The following is a 17,404-nucleotide window of genomic DNA, read 5'->3' as shown; positions in this document are numbered from 1 at the left end:
ACAAATATTTTGGACCCATGTGCGCCCCACAAGCGACAAAAAAAATAATCTATTGCCTAAAATTTGGAGTCCTAAAGCAAATTGCCTAACTCATCTAAGGGAAGAGTCGATCCTATCTAGAGTTTAGGCTGCCTTTATGCTATATACAAATAGAACTGTTTTGTGCCAATTCCCATTATATTAGTTGTTTCATTTAGATGAAAATACAATACTATTATTCTTATCCTAATAAGCACATAAAGTCTTATTCCAACTGATGTAAGCATCATTCTTTCATAAAAGAAATCAAAAGTATTCATGTGTGAGCTTATTCAACTGGCAAGGGATGATAAGCAATGGGAATCAACTGTAGATCATCTTTTCTTCTTATTGTGACGCCAAAGACCTCATTCATGTCCAAGTCTTCATTCTTCATTCCATTAGGAAGTTTCCAATCAAAATGGTATATAAATAGTGCAAGTGGTAGCTCAACATTGATCATTCCAAATGATATGCCTGGACATATCCTCCTTCCAGCTCCAAATGGGATATAACTGAAATTAGTTCCCTTATAGTCAATAGAGTTATCAAGGAACCTCTCTGGATTAAACCTCTCAGGATCATTCCAATGTTTGGGATCTCTTCCAATAGCCCATGCGTTAACAATGACTTTAGTTTTAACTGGTATTTCATACCCATTAAGTCTACATCTCTCTCTACATTCCCTAGGAAGCAAGAGAGGAACAGGAGCATGCAATCTCAGAGTCTCTTTAACAATTAACTTTAAATATTTCATCTCATTAATACATGTCTCATCAACCCTCCCTTTTCTATTAATGACTTCTCTCACCTCAGCTTGTGCCTTTTTCATCACTCTTTGGTTTTTCATCATTTCTGACATTGCCCAATCTACTATTGTGGCTGATGTCTCACTCCCAGCACCGAATATATCCTGAAAGGAATTAGTGAACTTTGATTTATGCATGTAGAAAAAAAGCTGTCCGGCTTGTGCTTTGCACAAGGAAGAAAAATCTCCATATGCAACACAAAGTAGGTTTTGAGAACATTGAGATTTTAACCTTGGCAAATGCTAGCATGAGATTTGGGGAATTAGAATCTACCATTCATACTAATCAATCAATCAATAAATATATATATATATATATATATATATAAAGTATAGAACTCATGAGAAAACTCTTTCACTCAGCCTCCCACATCATCTTTTAATTAGTACCATGTTTAACTCTTCCTTGTAGAAAATCATTTAACCTTCCATCTAAGTAAAGGAATTAGTAATTGGGGATGACAATTTTGCCCCATCCTATTTAACCCGCCTCGCAAAGGTAGTTGGACGAGGATGGGGTAAGATTTTAGCTCCGCACCACGAGGTGGGATGGAGATGGGTTTAGATTTTTTAGACCCAACCCGTCCTACCCTGCATTGATAAGGGATAAGTTGTAAATTTTTCATATCTCATAACCCTACTATTTAAACAAACATATCATCTTATTTTATTATACTTAACAAGACTTTCTACCTTTTTTTTTTTTTTTTTTTTTTTCCTCTAGCAAGGTTGGAAATAAGGTACTAATTTTAACATTTTCTTTTGTCTTTATTATAAACAAATTTATATACTATTGAATAATTGATTTTGTATTATGAGATTTTTGTTTTTGTTGCGATATTGTCTTGTTAAAAACTTTAATAATATTATTCAATTTTTGCTAAAAATTATTTTGATTTGATGGGACAAATTTATTTGTAATTTTAAGTATATTTTTAATAACGAAATAAGTTTTACTAAAAACGATTGTAATAGTTATGGGCAAATTAACAAGCATTAGAGTCTTATGGGATGGGGTGGGGCTTTGTAGGGCCTCAAGGAGCGAGGATGAGGTAAGAAAATTAATCCCGTTATGCGGGGCAGGACAGGGATGGGAGAAGACAAAACCATGCGCGGGAGGGGGGGGGGGGAGGGGGGATGAAGACCCCATCCTTAAGACCTACCCCACCCCATTGCCATCCCTATTAGTAATGATTCATTTAACACTTCACCTAATAAAAATTTGTAATGAAGTAATTGATTTTTATTATTTATTTACATTCAATTGTAAATATTTTATCTCCTTTGGATTTGAATTTAGAAAAAACTCTTGAGCAACCGTATATCTTTCGTCAATAAAAGGAACCCCCAAATAAATATTGGTATTGTGCATCATAAACGGATTGCCAACAATATGCAAACTAACATGTTAACTGTTCAGTATTTGTTAATTCTACTCAAGTTTAATTGTTATAGCAACAATTAAATAAAAATAAAAATAAAAACACAAAAAAAATTATACATGCAATAGCAAATAAAGAAATTAATTATGTAGTTAAATTAGTCAAAATAATTAAAAAAGAATTATATGTTAATTCAAACAAGATATTCATATACTTAATTATATATAATGAATATTATAAATGTACTATGAGGATAAATTTTTAAAATAAATTTTTATATGAACTTCTAATATATTCTCACATCAAATGCGACATTTACTAGTATACATAAGAGCTGTTTAGACTCCCCAAATCAAAAATTACGGCTCAATTGATTTTATTCTAACTTAACTAAGTGCAGAATAGAGTAAATGTGAGCGAACAAATAATAGAACTACTTTAAGCCATATTAATCATATATCAACAATAAAATGAAAGCTAATAGAGTAGGGAAGAAGGATGCAAACACAAGATAACATTGAGATGTGTTATTGAAGAGGAAATCGAACAACTCGGTGAAAACCTTCACCGTCGCCCTCCAAGTGGTAAATCGATCCACTAGACAATAAGTTGGGATACACGAATAGTAAGAGACAATGAAATATTCAATCATAATTAATGCATACTGGAAGAGTATTTTTTTTTTTTAGAAAGATATTGGTAGAGTATTTAGTTCTATATACAAAGACAATCTTAATAGATGCTTATTAGCCACTATTATAATTATTAAATTTTATATTTAGACCTAACAATAAGAGAAATTATATAAAACTTACTGTATAAAGTGTGGGTGTGGGTAATTAACCAGTAGTAATATATGTTTGAATAATTCTAAGATCACAAATTATTTTACAACTGTTTTTACTACAATTCAAACGTTGTATATACTATGAGCAGGGGCGTAGCCAGGAATAATTATTTGGGAAGGCCAGGTTGTAATAGAGATATACTAAATGTGGGAGGTAAAAATGCTTAAATGCACGTTTGGGCCTTGGGCCTGGTTAGTTGGTATAAGTCTGTTTAATCAGAGTCTTCTAGGCCCACAGGTCAGTCCACACTATAATGGTCCGAGGAGGAGTATCTCCTCGGATAGGCCCAGTAAAGGCTAGGGGACTTGCTAAAGGGCTTAAAGACAGAATTCTGGAAGATCTGTTGGGTAAAAGCGTGATCTAAGCACCCGTTAGAAGCAGGAACGTGTGAGAAATAGCTGAGGAAAAAACTGTTACCACCGCATTAAAGACCCTGCATCTACCTCCCTAGCCGCATTAATGGAGAAATGACCTCTGAACAGTAGTATTCAGCATTCCAGCTATTATTTGAAAACTTTAAGAAGGTGGTGGATGTGACAAGTATCTAGAAGGAAAAATCTGTGTTACACGTGGATGAAACAGGGAAAAAGAAGAAGAATATAAGAGGACGAGAGAGGAAAGAAGAGGGGGGGGGGGACCTCTTTTTGAAAAACAAAACAAAAATTGTAACCTTTTGTTTAGAGAAAGAAAGGCTATACAAATTGTCCTCGGCTTACGTCCGAGGAGAGCTTTTTGTCACATTCATCTATTACTTGCATAGATTGTGGTATTCTAGCATGTTTATCAACTTTCCAATATCCCTAACCTAGGTTTCAAACAAATACTCTACAAATTTCATTGTATAAGGCTCTTTGGGCCTGAGCCCATTACTCGTTTGGGTCCGGGTACAAATTGTGCACTTACACTAAATATAATTCATAAGTCTATTGAATACAAAATTATCAACTTTCATATATTATCATATTCTTGTACGTTAATGAACATGAAAAACTATCTAGTTCAATGTAGACATACAAAAAAGAACATTCACATCAAATCATGTCTGACGACAATCATTAAGCATTGAAGTATGAACATTTGTTTCTACAAATGTCCTAAGTTCTGAATGACTAATATATTTTTTCTTAAAGAATGCATCATTATTTGGTACCTCATTTCAATCAAAAAAAAAAATCAATTTAAAAAATGATAAACTAACTTGGGAGAGAGATATAATAAATTATCATATAAAATTCATTCTTACATGAATTATAATATAAATACACCTTTAGTTAAGTAATAAACTTTTAGGATAAAAAAAAAATTAAATAAAAAAATCACTCAAAAGTATAAGCAAAGTAACAAACAACATAAACAAAATACACAAACTCACGGCCCTCACCCCAATTGCCTTCCATAGATTTTTTTTTTCATTTATATTTTACTTACTTTACTACCCAATTACACAAAGCAAGCCCCACCCTGCGCCCACTGAAGAGACAAACAACACTAAAGCCAAAAGTCATAGAGATAGAGCTAGTGGAGTCAGTGGGTCAAGAATAAAGAATACAATAACAATAAATACAAAAAGACAAAGTCAAATAAGCAAAAATTGCTTTACTGGCAAAGGGATATCACATATTCACATACACATATTTGATATTTCTATTTTGCTCTTCACTTCAATATTTAGTTCAGTTGTAGAGAAAAAAAGAGAGAAGTGAGATGAGAATGAGATACCTTGAGGAATTGAGATTGAGATGAGGGCTTAAGGTTAAGGTGATGAACAGGTCAGCAAGCTAGTGGAGTTTACGGCGTCAAGGCAAGCAGGTGAGGACTGAGGAGATTGTTTCTAAGGGCGTGACACTATGGAGGCGGGAATTGAGAACAAAAGGGAAAAAATCAAGGCAGCGTGACAATCAGATTGTTTTCTCCTTTTTCTAACAATGAGGATTGAATTTTAAGATGCCTTTGTTTTGTTTGATTAGGCATTTTAGATTTGGGGTTGGGCTGGGCTGGGCTGGGCTGGGCTGGGCTGGAAGTGTGTTTAGTTTAAAGGAGAATTTTTTTGTTTTATTAGGAATTTGGGGCTGGCTGGTGGGGCTGGATGTGGGCCAAAGTTTTTCTTTTATTTTAAGTTGAATTGCACTAGAACTCTAGCTAGAAGAATGGTTGAAATAATTTGGGGGGGCCGGATATTTATTTTTGGGGGGGCCTATGTCAATTTTTTACATACTCTAATGGAAATTTGAAATATTTGGGGGGGGGGGGGGGGGGGCCATAGTGGCTCCGCCCCTGACTATGAGTAGATAACCATCACTTAAATATTAACCTACTATTTTTTTTTCTACCAATCATACTCTATCACATCACAGTTGTCGTAAAAAGTTGTGAAATTTTTTATAATCCTACAATTTTTCTAAATGTTTTTCAAAAGAAAAGGAAAAAAAAAAAAAAACTAGTAGTAATAAATGGTGGGAGACACCATTGACTTATGTTTTTGGAAGAATGAAAAACTCATACACAATTCTATTCCTTCCTAAGGATTCCTCTCAAGATTGGATATAAAACCATTCTTTTCTTTAATAAAATGAAGGTGAAATATCAATTTTATTCTTATTTTAAAGAAAGAAATATAAAAGGCAAACAATTATAAATTTATTTCACTTCTATATTTTATAAAATTCCAAAAACGCCTGCGGAGAAAATATATCTTAGCAGTTTATTCTCTTGCTTTAAAATTGATCTGTTCTATTTCATTTCATTTTTTTATGACCTCGAAAACCGATAAGAAACAAAATTAATGTGTGAAGTTCTATAAAGGTAAAAAGCATTTGAAAATTTTATGGAAGTATAAAAACATAATGTCAACAGGTATATATACTTACCAGGATGACACTTTTGATGTTGTTGTTAGTTAGGGAAAACTCATTGTCACCACCACGCTCCTGAAATTTTAAGAGAACATCTATGAGATCTTCTTCTCTTGCATCATCATCTGCTTTTCTTGTTGGCTTGACCTCCACATGTTCATTGATAGTATTTTCCATAATCCTGTCAGCTTCTTCATGCATCCTCTCAAGTGTAGTCCTTACCCCACTGACCAGATGGAGCATTTTAACAGAGGGAAAAAAATCTGCTACATTGAAACCTGCACCTAACTCAATCGCTTGCTTCACAACGCATATGAACTTTTCTTGGTCTTTGAATTTCTTACCAAAGGCAGCCCTTGAAGTGATGCCATATGTTGTTGAGAACATTTTCTCTGTAAGATTGATAGTAGACCCTTCCTTTGAAGCAATCCGACGAATGAGACTTGATAGTTCTTCTTGTCTAATTGGTTGGAAAGATTCAACACGCTTTGGACTTAAAAGCTCCAGCGAGCAAATTTTTCGTAGTTGTTTCCAGTAATTGCCATAAGGCGCAAAGATTATGTCCGTAGAATCATAAGACATGATATTTTTACCTATAATACTGGGCCTTGATGCAAAGTTAATATCGTGAGTTTTCATCACCTGTTCGGCAAACTCTGGTGATGAAACCACAACGGTAGAAACTTCTCCAAGTTGAAGGTGCATAAGGGGGCCATGTTTCATTGCCATGTCTCTCAATGCACGATGGGGTAGAGAGCCAACAAACTGGTGCATGTTCCCTACAATAGGTAGCTTCCATGGCCCTGGGGGCAGATTCAAATTTGAGTGGTTGGTTTTGGATCTCTTCCATAGTTTGACTACCATGAAAGTAAAGAGCAAGAACGTGAACAGTGTTGGGAAGGAGAAGGCGTGGAGTCCCATGACGAAAGTAGATTAGGTTTTTTTTTTGCTGAATGAGGAAAGTAGATTAGGTTGGAAGTGAATATTGCATCCTATATATGCATATATAGTGTGGAATATAGGAGCAACTTTGTGCAATATTCACGCCTCAGCTGTAATTATTTTATTTTAGTTTGGACTTTTGCGCATCCTGATGATGCTGTGTATCTAGATAATTTCTATTTATATGCATTTTTAAAGGAAGGATTACTTGCAAGCATGTACGGAGCCATGGTTGGACTTGGGTTGATGGCCCCTCCAAATTTAAAAGAAAAAAATATTATTATATATATGAGTACTAATTTTAGAAATTTTGTTTTAAAAAATTACACTTTTACTTTCTTAAAAATATCATTGATCATTTTAAGAATATTCTTATAGTCACAATTTTTTTTTATAACAGTTTTACAAACTATTAAGGTAGCAAATTCTTATTGGTTCGCATTTGAATTCATCACTTACATTATCAACAATTTGTAAAAAAGTTTGTAGTTCAAATATTTTCCTCATTTTAAGGACCATTAAAAAATATTTATAAATCTAAAATTTAAAAAAGAAATATACAAGCCTAAAAAAATTAGTACTACAAAAAAAATTACCATTAGTAAAATTAAAAAAAAAAAAAAAAAACCTAGTCACCAATTTTACCCAAAACAAACAATCTGACCCTTTAAATTTTTTTAAACAACTAGCAACTAAGTGACTAAGTAGCAGTAAAGTTGGAGGCCGAAATCATTGCACACAATCAATTGCAAAGCCGTTATCCTAACTCTAAGTTCTAGCTCCGTCCTTACTTGCAAGCATCTTCAAGAAAGAAGACTCGGAGAATAAATTAGTTTTTCTTCTAAAAGACTTTGTAATATTCATCTGGGTGAAGTAATCTTTTCAATCCAAGTACATTATATATTATCTTATGTTACGTTTGTTTTAGAGTACAATATTTTGTTAGGAAAATGTTTAATAAAAATCATTTTTCAACAAAGGCGATTTGTTTCCTGTTATCTGGTTGAGACTGAAAAAAAGTTTTTTAGTATTTTGTTGCACAACAAATTTCTGTGCTAAACAACTAAAGCCCACAAAAGTTTTTTTATTTTATATTTCTTCTCACTAAGGCATGTTTCATCACCCCACCCTCATTTATTCAAGACTTCCGAAATAAAATCCCGGAATTTGCTTCTGGGATCCGAATAAATTAAATCTTAATTTTCTAAATTTGTCATAGTAAACTCTAGACTTTATAATTTGTTTATTACTTTTGTGGGCTACTTTTTTGTACTCCCATGGAAACTATTTGCGTACTCCCTAAGAAACTTTTTGCAATCCCACGTTGAAAGAATCTCTCAGCCGAAGGAGTAGTGTACCATTAGTTATTTATTGTGGGCTACTTTTTTGTACTCCCAAGAAAACTATTTGCGTACTCCCTGGTATACTACTCCTTCGGCTTCACGCTTATAAGGCAGAAAGTGAGGGGAGATTCTTTCGATGTGGGACTGCAAAAAGTTTTCTAAGGAGTACACAAATAGTTTTCCTGGGAGTACAAAAAAGTAGCCCACAATAAAAGGAAGCTTCCTTTTATTGTGGGCTACTTTTTTGTAGCAGAGAAGCTATTTGCATACTCCCTGGAAAACTCCATTTTCTGCGTGAAGCCGAAGGAGTAGTATACCAATAACTGATGGTATACTACTCCTTCGGCTTCATGCTTATAAGGCAGAAAGTGAGAGAAAGTTCTTTTGATGTGGAACTGCAAAAAGTTTCCCAAAAAGTACGCAAATACTTTCTCTAGAAGTACAAAAAGCCCACAGCTTTCTTAGTAGGATTACGTTATGTTAGTTTTTTTTAATCAAATAATTTTTAAAATGTTAAAATAATAATATTTTATTATTTGTTATTTTGTTTAGCTATCAAATTCTTAGTCCAGTGGCTTCTATTTGTAGCTATGATATTCTGCTCAACTTCAATTTTTATTCTTATTAGGGTTAATTACAAAAAATCACCCAAATTATAAAAACTTACAATTACCACACAAAATATAATCAATCTTGCAAAAAAAAAAAAAAAAAAAACCTTACTAAAATATTCCTCTTTCAGGTCATGGTATATATGAAAGTGAATATTGCATCTTATATATGCAGTGTGGAATCTAGGAGCATCTTTGTGCAATATTCACGTCTCAGTTGTAATTACTTTATCTTAGTTTTTTCTTCTGAAATAAATATTAAAATAAAAGGCTAAATTTTAAAACTCATTCTCTAAGTTTCAACACTATTTTTCATTTTAGTTTTCTAAGTCTATTATTTGTTATTTGAGTCCTCTAAGTTTCAAAATACCTCAATTCAGACTACCGTTAACTTGTCATCCATTCTTGCCATTAAATTACTAAAACTACTTCATTTTTCTCTTAATTAAAATTTTTAATTTTAATTTTAATATTTATTTCCCAAAAAATTAATTAAAAAAATATCCAAAAATTATTCGGTAAAGACACTATACTCGTAAAACCAAAAACCCCAAAACTATTCGGGGAACCCAATCAAATTATAATTCATAAGGAGATTAGTTTGGAAATCACTTGGTATCTCTTTACTTGGTACAGCATGAGGTTTTAAAGAACATTTTTACAGATCAATTTGATTGGGGGCCGTAGACCATTTAAATGCTATCATCATTGACACAGATAGATGAAAAAGGGGATGGCCATCCCTGCAATATTTTCGCATTTAAATTACCTTTAGATTGCTATGATATTTGCGTCTAAATTATGGTTGGTCACTTTGCAACCGAGGTCATTATCTGAATTTTAGCTTTGTGGAACATGAGCGTCCTAGACTTTGCAACTTGAAACTGTCAGACTTGTTTGTGGTGTTAGGCTCCCTGTGATTTATAATTTGATTGGGTTCACCGAATAGTTTTGGGGATTTTGGTTATACGGGCTGGTGTGTTTACCGAATAGTTTTTTCTTTTAAATTTTTGGATATATTTTAAAGTAATGTTTTTTTAGGAAATAAATAATAAAATAAAAATAAAATTTTTAATTAAGGGCATAATGACATAGTTTTTGTAATTTAACAGCTAGAATGGATGACAAGATAATAGAAATCTGAATTGGAGTGTTTTGAAATTTAAAAGACTTAAATGACAGATGGGAAACTTAAAAGACTGAAATGAAAGACAGTGAAACTTAGAGTGTTAGTTTTGAAGTTTAGCCTAAGATAATTTAGAAAGGGTGAATACTGAATAATGTATAATTGAATAAATAAATTCCAAAAACATGTTCTTTAGTGGTTTTTAACATATATAGACAAATCATGACATACAAAATCTGGGATATAAGATGACAAATTTAAAAAGTCAATTTCAAATTGGTCATAGTGGACAAACACTACGGTTTTTTTTATTTTTTTATTTATTAGAATTAGCACAAAAAACATCTTGTTTGTTAGCCCTCTGGAGTCTGAACAGGCATCCAAGTCTGTGTCTGACTAAACGAGGTGACTACTCCCGCTTTCCAGTTTCCACACCAAGCCCATGTCAAGGATGGCAATATTGAGTTGCATGTTCAATCCACGAGGAACTCACAATAGCGTGAGCTTTCCTTTTAATATTATGAATTTGGCTGCCTATAATGGGGTTCAGTAACTATCCTTGATACCCCCTTATGATTAACCTTCACAAGACCATATTGATATCTATTAGCAGGGACGGAACCAAGATTCGGAAATGAGGGGGCCAAAGTATAAAAAAAAAAAAAAAAAGGTATAGACCAAACTTAACATAAGCTTGTTCAATTGCATTGTGTTAATTAACATCATAATATATTCGTGGCAATTCTAGATTATTCTATAATGAGCTATTACCAATTTTATATATGGTGATTTTTCAAAAATTTATTTGATGGATTTTAGAAATTGGGACATCAAACTAGATGTTGACAATACTGCATTTTCAATATGAGCTTTTAAATTATTTTAAATTTTTCTTAATAAAAAAAATCAAAATTGAACATTATTTTCCCATGATCTTAAAAAAAAGGCAACAATAATTAATTATAAGGAATTTATCCTACATCTACCTAACCATTTAAATAATATTTTGACATAAGATTGATAAATTTCTCTCATTTCTTAAAAATTAACATTACCAAACAATTTATTATAGCAAACGCAACTAAAAACTTTTTAAAAAGTAACTTAAAAAAAAAACATTAAGCACTTCACAGTTCACACCATGTGAACTAAAAATCATACATTTGATAATGCCAAATTTGTGTTTTACTTTTTTTGTCAATATTAGTTTGTCTATAGGTAATTCATGTTATTTTTGGGGCAATTGAATTTCTTTGTCTGTAAGTAATTTCATATTATTTTTTGGGCAATTGGGTTTCTTTGGACCAGAATTGTGCTTTATTTATTTATTTTTTTTGTTACTATCTAGAGGTTATTGTAATTATTCTTCAGGCAACTGGGCAAAAGTGATAGAATAAAACATATACTTTTGGATTTCATGGGCCAATTTATAATTTTTTTGGAGGGAGGGGGCCAAGATTGCATATTTGGGGCAAATTGAAAATTTTCTTTGTATACACATATACTAAGAATTCTTTTTTTCAAATTTTTTTTGGGAGGGGGGGGGGTTGGGGGCTAGTAGGGTCATATTTTATATATAATTGGTTAATCATTTAACAAAATGCACTTTACTTATGATTAAGTAGATTTAAGTTGGTTTTAATGTATCAAGAAGTATGTTATTCAAGCATATCAAATGGTATCATTAAAAACATGAAGGTTGATCCGAGAAACAAGTAAAGAAAATTTGTTTCATTAAGTCTCGACAAGCTTAACAAATGCTGCTATTGAAGTTTAATGAAGAAGCTTGACACAAACTCGATCTATAGAAATCTACGATTTCAGAAATTCTAAATCTAAAATTTGACCCATGATGACTCGGATGAAATTCTACCAAAAACTTGGCGCACTCGGGCTTTTCAGCATTTCTGACATTGCCCATTCTACAGTTGTTGATGATGTCTCACTACCAGAAATGAAAATGTCCTGAAATTAGAAATTCATGAGTTAGATAATCAAACTTTTTTTTTTTTGGTACACATAGCAGAAGGGATTATAGAAGAGAACAGGCAGCCCTTTCCTTCTGGCAGATAATAACTTGGGGAGCATATCTGCTTATTGCTTTGTGAGAAGAAGAAAACATGAAAAAACATTGTTACATAAAGTAGACAAGATTTCTTGTTCACACAGTATGTTGCAGGAAGAAAAATACGAACCAAGATAACCGCTTTAATATTGTTGGATGTCGAAGGAAACTCAAGATCGCCATGCTCCGGAAGATTCAGTAGAACATCAACCAGATCATCTGCTTTTCCCTTGCCAGTCTTTGTCATTGCCACCCTAACTTTATGCTCATTGACAATGTTCTCAAGTATTTTATCCATTTTTTGATGAATTTTCTCTAGTTTAGGTCTCAATCCACTGACTACATGAAGAAATTTAAGGGAAGGGAACACATCTGAAACACTGAAGCCTCGAGCCACCTCTAAATTTTCCTTAACTAGTGTAATAAATGCTTCTTGGTCTCTGCATTTCTTGCCAAAGGCTGCCGTTGCAGTGATTCTAAATGTCACGGAAAATTTTTTCTCACTGAGGTTGATTGTTAATCCAGCATTTGAAGAGATAAAATAAATCAAATTGGATACCTCTTCTCCCTGATAGATTGAAATAATTGTACACGTTTAGAATTTAGCAGCTCCGTTATGCAAATTTTCCGCAGGTGTCTCCAGTAATCTCCATATGGTGCAAAAGCAATGCCTGTAGAACCGTAAGACATGATATCTGGAGCAAGGAGATGAGGCCTGCTAGAAAAGAGGATGTCATGGGTTTTCATGACCTCTTTGGCAGTTTCTGCTGAAGAGACAACAACATTGGAAACCTCACCAAGTTGTAAGTGCATCAAGGGTCCATACATCTTGGGCAAGTCTCTCAGGCAGTGATGGGGTAGAGAGCCAATTAAATGGAGCATGTTTCCAATGATAGGTAGCATCCATGGCTCCGGGGGTAGCTTTGGTTTCAAGTTGTTGGTTTTGTATGTCTTCACTACTTTCAGAAACATGAAGACAAGAACGAAGAAAGTGAGGAGGACAGGAAAGGAGGGAGCTTGGAGCCCCATGAAGAAAATGGAGAAATATTTTTCTTTTGAAAAAGAAAATGGAGAAGTTAGAGAAAGTGTAATGAGTTTAACATTGAAACTGAATGAACTTTATGTAAGTTCTTAGGCATCTTGATTAGCCTAGGAGCATGTTGTTAGGTCCCAAATAATATTATAAAAAAAACTATCAATTCAAACCAGCAATCACACACACAAGAACACAAAAGTTTATGTGAAAAACCCTTTCTCTTTGAAGGGAAAAAACCACGGGATAAACTCTGAATAATTTCATTATTATTAAATCAATTACAATAATTCTTGTGTATGTCTTACGGTTAAAGAAAAATCTTTCTTGTTTTTCTTTGCTCTCACACATACACTAATTATCTCTTTTAACAGCAGCAACACTTTACTCTCTCCTTCTTGGCTATCTTCTCGAAAGTGGCAATACCTTACTCTTTTCTCCTTGGCTATCTTCTTGAAGGCGGCAATACATTGCTCTCTCCTTCCTCTTGCATTCCTCCAAAGCGAAAATCCATTTTCTCTCTTTTGGTTTCACGCTCTATTTTCCCTTTCCCTATAGAGAGGACCCTTGAGCCAAAGCCATCAAATTCTTTGTAGCATTGTCTATTTATAAGACTCTTTTGTTATTTCCTCTTGGACTAGGAATACATTTTTTCTTTAACAAGGAGTCTATTTCCTCTTGGACTAGGAATACATTACCTCTTTAACAAGGAATAGACTTCTTTCCACACCAAGGAATAGTCTTTCCTTCTATAACAAGGAAACCCAAATTAATTTTTCCTTCTTCAACTAGGAAACCTAATTGACTTTCCAAGTCATAATTGGAATGTGAGGCAATTTCCCAACACATGTACCATGAGAGATTCTCTTTTGGCTGGAAGTACTGTATTCAAGTGGCATGATATCGAATCATGGTTCTAATACGAAGAACTTAGGTTGATAAAGTCCAAAATAGCTTACTATTGATTAATTTAATTCAAAGGTTCGTTTGAAATGATTAAAAGACAAATTTTCTTTAAATTTTACTAGAAATGCTTGCAATAGTTCATGTTATAGATTTCTTGTTATCAAGAGTGATATTTTAGAATCTTACACTATTATTGAATCTGAAAATGCTATATTCTTTGAACATTTGTTTCCTTTACAAAATAAGGAAAAAGTGTTGCACAAATTTGTTGATACTTCCAATGATCTTGTTGATGACATGCAAGAATTAAGAAGGAGCAAGCGAGCTAGGATGAAAAAGAGTTACGGTAATGATTTCCTTGCCTATATTGTTGAAGATGAACCTGTAAGTTATTATAATGCAATTAAATCTGTTGATGCACCATTTTGGTTGGAAGCTATTAATAGTGAATTAGATTCTATTATGTCTAATCATACTTGGGAATTAGTTGAGCTTCCCCCTAAGGTTAAGCCTATTGGTTGCAAATGGATATTTAAAAGGAAATTAAAACCGGATACAATAGATAAGTATAAAGCAAGCTTAGTAGCTAAGGGCTATAAGCAAAAACATAATGTTGATTATTTTGATACTTATTCTCTAGTTACTAGAATTGTATCTATGAGAATTTTGTTTGTACCATTGCAACTATTTACAAACTTATTATACATCAAATGGATGTTAAAACTACTTTTCTAAATGGTGATTCAGAAGAAGAAATTTATATGGAGCAACCTGAGGGTTACGTTGTCCATGGACAAGAACATAAAGCTTGTAAATTGGTTAAATTCTTATATGGATTAAAACAAGCACCTAAACAATGGCATGTGAAATTTGATAATATGATGCTTACACATAGACATGTGATTAATGGCGCGAATAAATGCATATATAGTAAGTTTAATGTTAAGGACATATTTTATGTAGTTGGCTAATCCTTTGACAAAACGCACTTTACTTGTATTTGGGTAGATCTAGGATGTGTTTAATACTTCAAAGAACAAAAGTTCAAGTCTAGTGTTGAAGCCATGCAAATCTGTCCAAGAAACAAGTGAAGAAGTACTGATTCATTAAAACTCGACAGCTGCTCGATAGATAGCTATCTATTGAGGTCTTGACAGCTAGCTCGACAGCTGTATCTATCGAGCTTTACGAAATTTAGATTTCCAAATCTGATTTTTGGCCCATGCTGACATGTATGTGTAAGTTTTCTTTTCTCACAACCATAGACATGTATAAAACTTATTTTAAAGGCCGTCACACATGAGAATACAAGGAGAATTTATGCAAAAGGTGACCGAAACCTTATTCTCTCTAAAAGAAGTTACTACGTCTTTGCGCCTTAGAGTTTTGTAACTAAGTGCTTTTTGATCTTCATTGTTGATGAAGTGAAGAACTTTGCAGCAAATATTCTTCTTCCTCAAGTTGGTGAGTGAGTCATGTACTGGGATTCGTGCAAAGGAGTTAGTCACATACTGTGATCCGTGTATCAAAAGGATGGCGCTCATATGTTAGGAAACCTAGAGGTTCCTAACGGGGATGGGTATGAATTGTAGGGGGATTGATGTGAATTGTAGGAAAATTGACTTAATTCGAGGTAGTCACCCTCCATAGAGAAAGAGAGATTAAGAGAGAGAGAGAGAGAGAGAGAGAGAGAGAGATGCACTAATGCACTAAGAAGTTGGTTTATTATTCAATTGATATCTCATATTGGATTACAATCATGTATTTATAGGAGACTAGCTCTAATCTCATTGGTCCACATGGCCTCATCCTATTGGTTCTATTATTCTTCGTGTACATTAATAATTCTAACATGTGCTAAATGTGATTAACATGCTTGGAATTGTAACTAACTAACTAACTAACTAAATTTCAATACAACAATTATTATCCATATACTTATAGCATTCCTAACATTTCCCTTCCCTTGAAAACACCTCGTCCACAAGGTGTTGTTGTGAAATAGCATCTTTATCAAAGGAGATCTTCCAATGAACCAATACCGTTGTGATATTTTGATCACCATAATCATGCATTTCTCTTTGACAAGCGATCTCGTGCACATGAAGGTTTCTTCTTCGTAGATCTTCAAACTTTGCTTGAATTCTTGAGCCTTCAATGGTGCATCAAGAATTGGTTCTTGGAAGATCATCATCACCTTCTTTGTTGATTTTTTTGATTGAATTTCAAGGGCAGCGTGTACATGTATATCATCATCCACTTTGACACAAAAATCAACATCCCGGCTTACAACAACAGCAGTAGGTTCTTGGAACTCGATTTGTTCTTCGAGTTTTGTTGAATCAAGAGATTGTAACTCCTCTTCCATCATGTTCTCAAGTCCCTCTTGTAATCTTGAGAGCTCTTCCTTTATGGCTATGTTAGATTCATCCAAGGCTTTCAACTTCTCTAAAATGGTATTGTGAGATTCGTACAAAGCCTTGAAATTCTTTGAAACTTCATTCACCAATTTTAAGATTTCTTGCTGGTCATATTCACCCGTATCAAGATCGACGGCTCTGATACCAAATGTTAGGAACCTAGAGAGGTTCCTAACGGGGATGGGTATGAATTGTAGGGGGATTGATGTGAATTGTAGGAAAATTGATTTAATTCGAGGTAGTCACCCTCCATAGAGAAAGAGAGATTAAGAGAGAGAGAGAGAGATGCACTAATGCACTAAGAAGTTGGTTTATTATTCAATTGATATCTCATATTGGATTACAATCATGTATTTATAGGAGACTAGCTCTAATCTCATTAGCCCACATGGCCTCATCTTATTGGTTCTATTATTCTCCATGTGCATTAATAATTCCAACACGTGCTAAATGTGATTAATCACGTGCATTAATAATTCTAATATGTGCTAAATGTGATTAACCATGTGCATTAATAATTCTAATATGTGCTAAATGTGATTAATATGCTTGGAATTGTAATTAACTAAATCTCAATACAATAATTATTATCCATATGCTTATAGCATTCCTAACATTTCCCTTCCCTTGAAAACACATTGCCCACAAGGTGTTGTTGTGAAATAGCATCTTTATCAAAGGAGATCTTCCAATGAACCAATACCGTAGTGATATTTTGATCACCATAATCATGCATTTCTCTTTGACAAGCGATCTCGTGCACATGAAGGTTTCTTCTTCGTAGATCTTCAAACTTTGCTCGAATTCTTGAGCCTTCAATAGTGCATCAAGAATTGGTTCTTGGAAGATCATCATCACCTTCTTTGTTGATTCTTTTGATTGAATTTCAAGGGCAGCGTGTACATGTATATCATCATCCACTTTGACACAAAAATCAACATCCCGGCTTACAACAACAGCAGTAGGTTCTTGGAACTCGATTTGTTTTTCGAGTTTCGTTGAATCAAGAGATTGTAATTCCTCTTCCGTCATGTTCTCAAGTCCCTCTTG

General features: G+C 33.5%; 1 protein-coding gene and 1 pseudogene across 1 annotated transcript; both read right to left on the bottom strand.

Annotated features, from left to right (window-relative positions):
• Nucleotides 1-307: 307 nt before the first annotated feature.
• Nucleotides 308-6,829, bottom strand: LOC142638276 (cytochrome P450 71D11-like). The gene is made up of 2 exons (XM_075812295.1): nt 5,924-6,829; nt 308-931 (listed from the first exon to the last, which is right to left on the bottom strand). The coding sequence occupies exons 1-2, from the start codon at nt 6,827-6,829 to the stop codon at nt 308-310; spliced, it is 1,530 nt and encodes a 509-aa protein (XP_075668410.1).
• Nucleotides 6,830-11,799: 4,970 nt separating this feature from the next.
• LOC142639324 (premnaspirodiene oxygenase-like) lies at nt 11,800-13,024 on the bottom strand (annotated as a pseudogene).
• Nucleotides 13,025-17,404: the final 4,380 nt, after the last annotated feature.

The sequence above is a fragment of the Castanea sativa genome, chromosome 6 (genome assembly GCF_040712315.1).
Source record: "Castanea sativa cultivar Marrone di Chiusa Pesio chromosome 6, ASM4071231v1".
NCBI classification, from domain to species: Eukaryota; Viridiplantae; Streptophyta; class Magnoliopsida; order Fagales; family Fagaceae; genus Castanea; species Castanea sativa.
Note: the sequence above shows the minus strand (reverse complement) of the source record. Positions and strands in the feature narration are given on the sequence as shown.

Bases quoted from the DNA above. Each gene is read 5' to 3' on its own strand.
- LOC142638276 (XM_075812295.1), bottom strand. From the start codon at position 6,829: ATGGGACTCCACGCCTTCTCCTTCCCAACACTGTTCACGTTCTTGCTC. The intron at 932-5,923 runs GTAAGTATATAT...AATTCCTTTCAG, and splicing joins ACATCAAAAGTGTCATCCTG to GATATATTCGGTGCTGGGAG.